The 391-nt window shown below is 36.6% G+C and overlaps 1 protein-coding gene across 1 annotated transcript in view; it reads left to right on the top strand.

The window, feature by feature from the left end:
- Positions 1-391, top strand: part of NRK (Nik related kinase) — a gene marked incomplete at its 5' end in the record, with an annotated part of 69,163 nt that overhangs the window by 53,594 nt on the left and 15,178 nt on the right. Inside the window, one exon of the mRNA XM_077776190.1 lies at positions 1-21. This exon is cut by the window's left edge and continues 4 nt beyond it. Coding sequence (XP_077632316.1) covers positions 1-21 — 21 coding nt within the window. The remainder of the gene's footprint in view (positions 22-391) is intronic.

A 391-nucleotide genomic window follows, 5' to 3' on the forward strand; every position in this document is an offset into this window, starting at 1 on the left:
GTTGTGAACACTTCAGTGTCCGTAAGTCCTTTTTCATGTTTACTATATATAAAGTTTGCTTTCCTTCATTTAGTTAAGTACATTGGGGGCGCCTGGGTGGCTCAGTCTGTTGGGCATCTGACTTCGGCTCGGGTCATGGTCTCACAGCTCATGGGTTTGAGCCTTGGATTCTGTATCTCTATCTCTCTGCCCCTCCTCCGCTCAAACTCTGTCTCTCTCCCTCTCAAAAATAAACATTAAAAATTTTAAAAAATAAATGTTTATAATGGATCTTCAATAACCTGTATGGAGATTCATATGATAGTATCTTTCTTTGGAACAGCAATAAAATAGAATCACAAAATAATTTCACGTTTTTAATTGGGAAATTTATCTTAATACTTAATAGGAA

The sequence above is a fragment of the Crocuta crocuta genome, unplaced genomic scaffold (assembly GCF_008692635.1).
Source record: "Crocuta crocuta isolate KB4526 unplaced genomic scaffold, BGI_CrCroc_1.0 scaffold1027, whole genome shotgun sequence".
Lineage (NCBI taxonomy): Eukaryota > Metazoa > Chordata > Mammalia > Carnivora > Hyaenidae > Crocuta > Crocuta crocuta.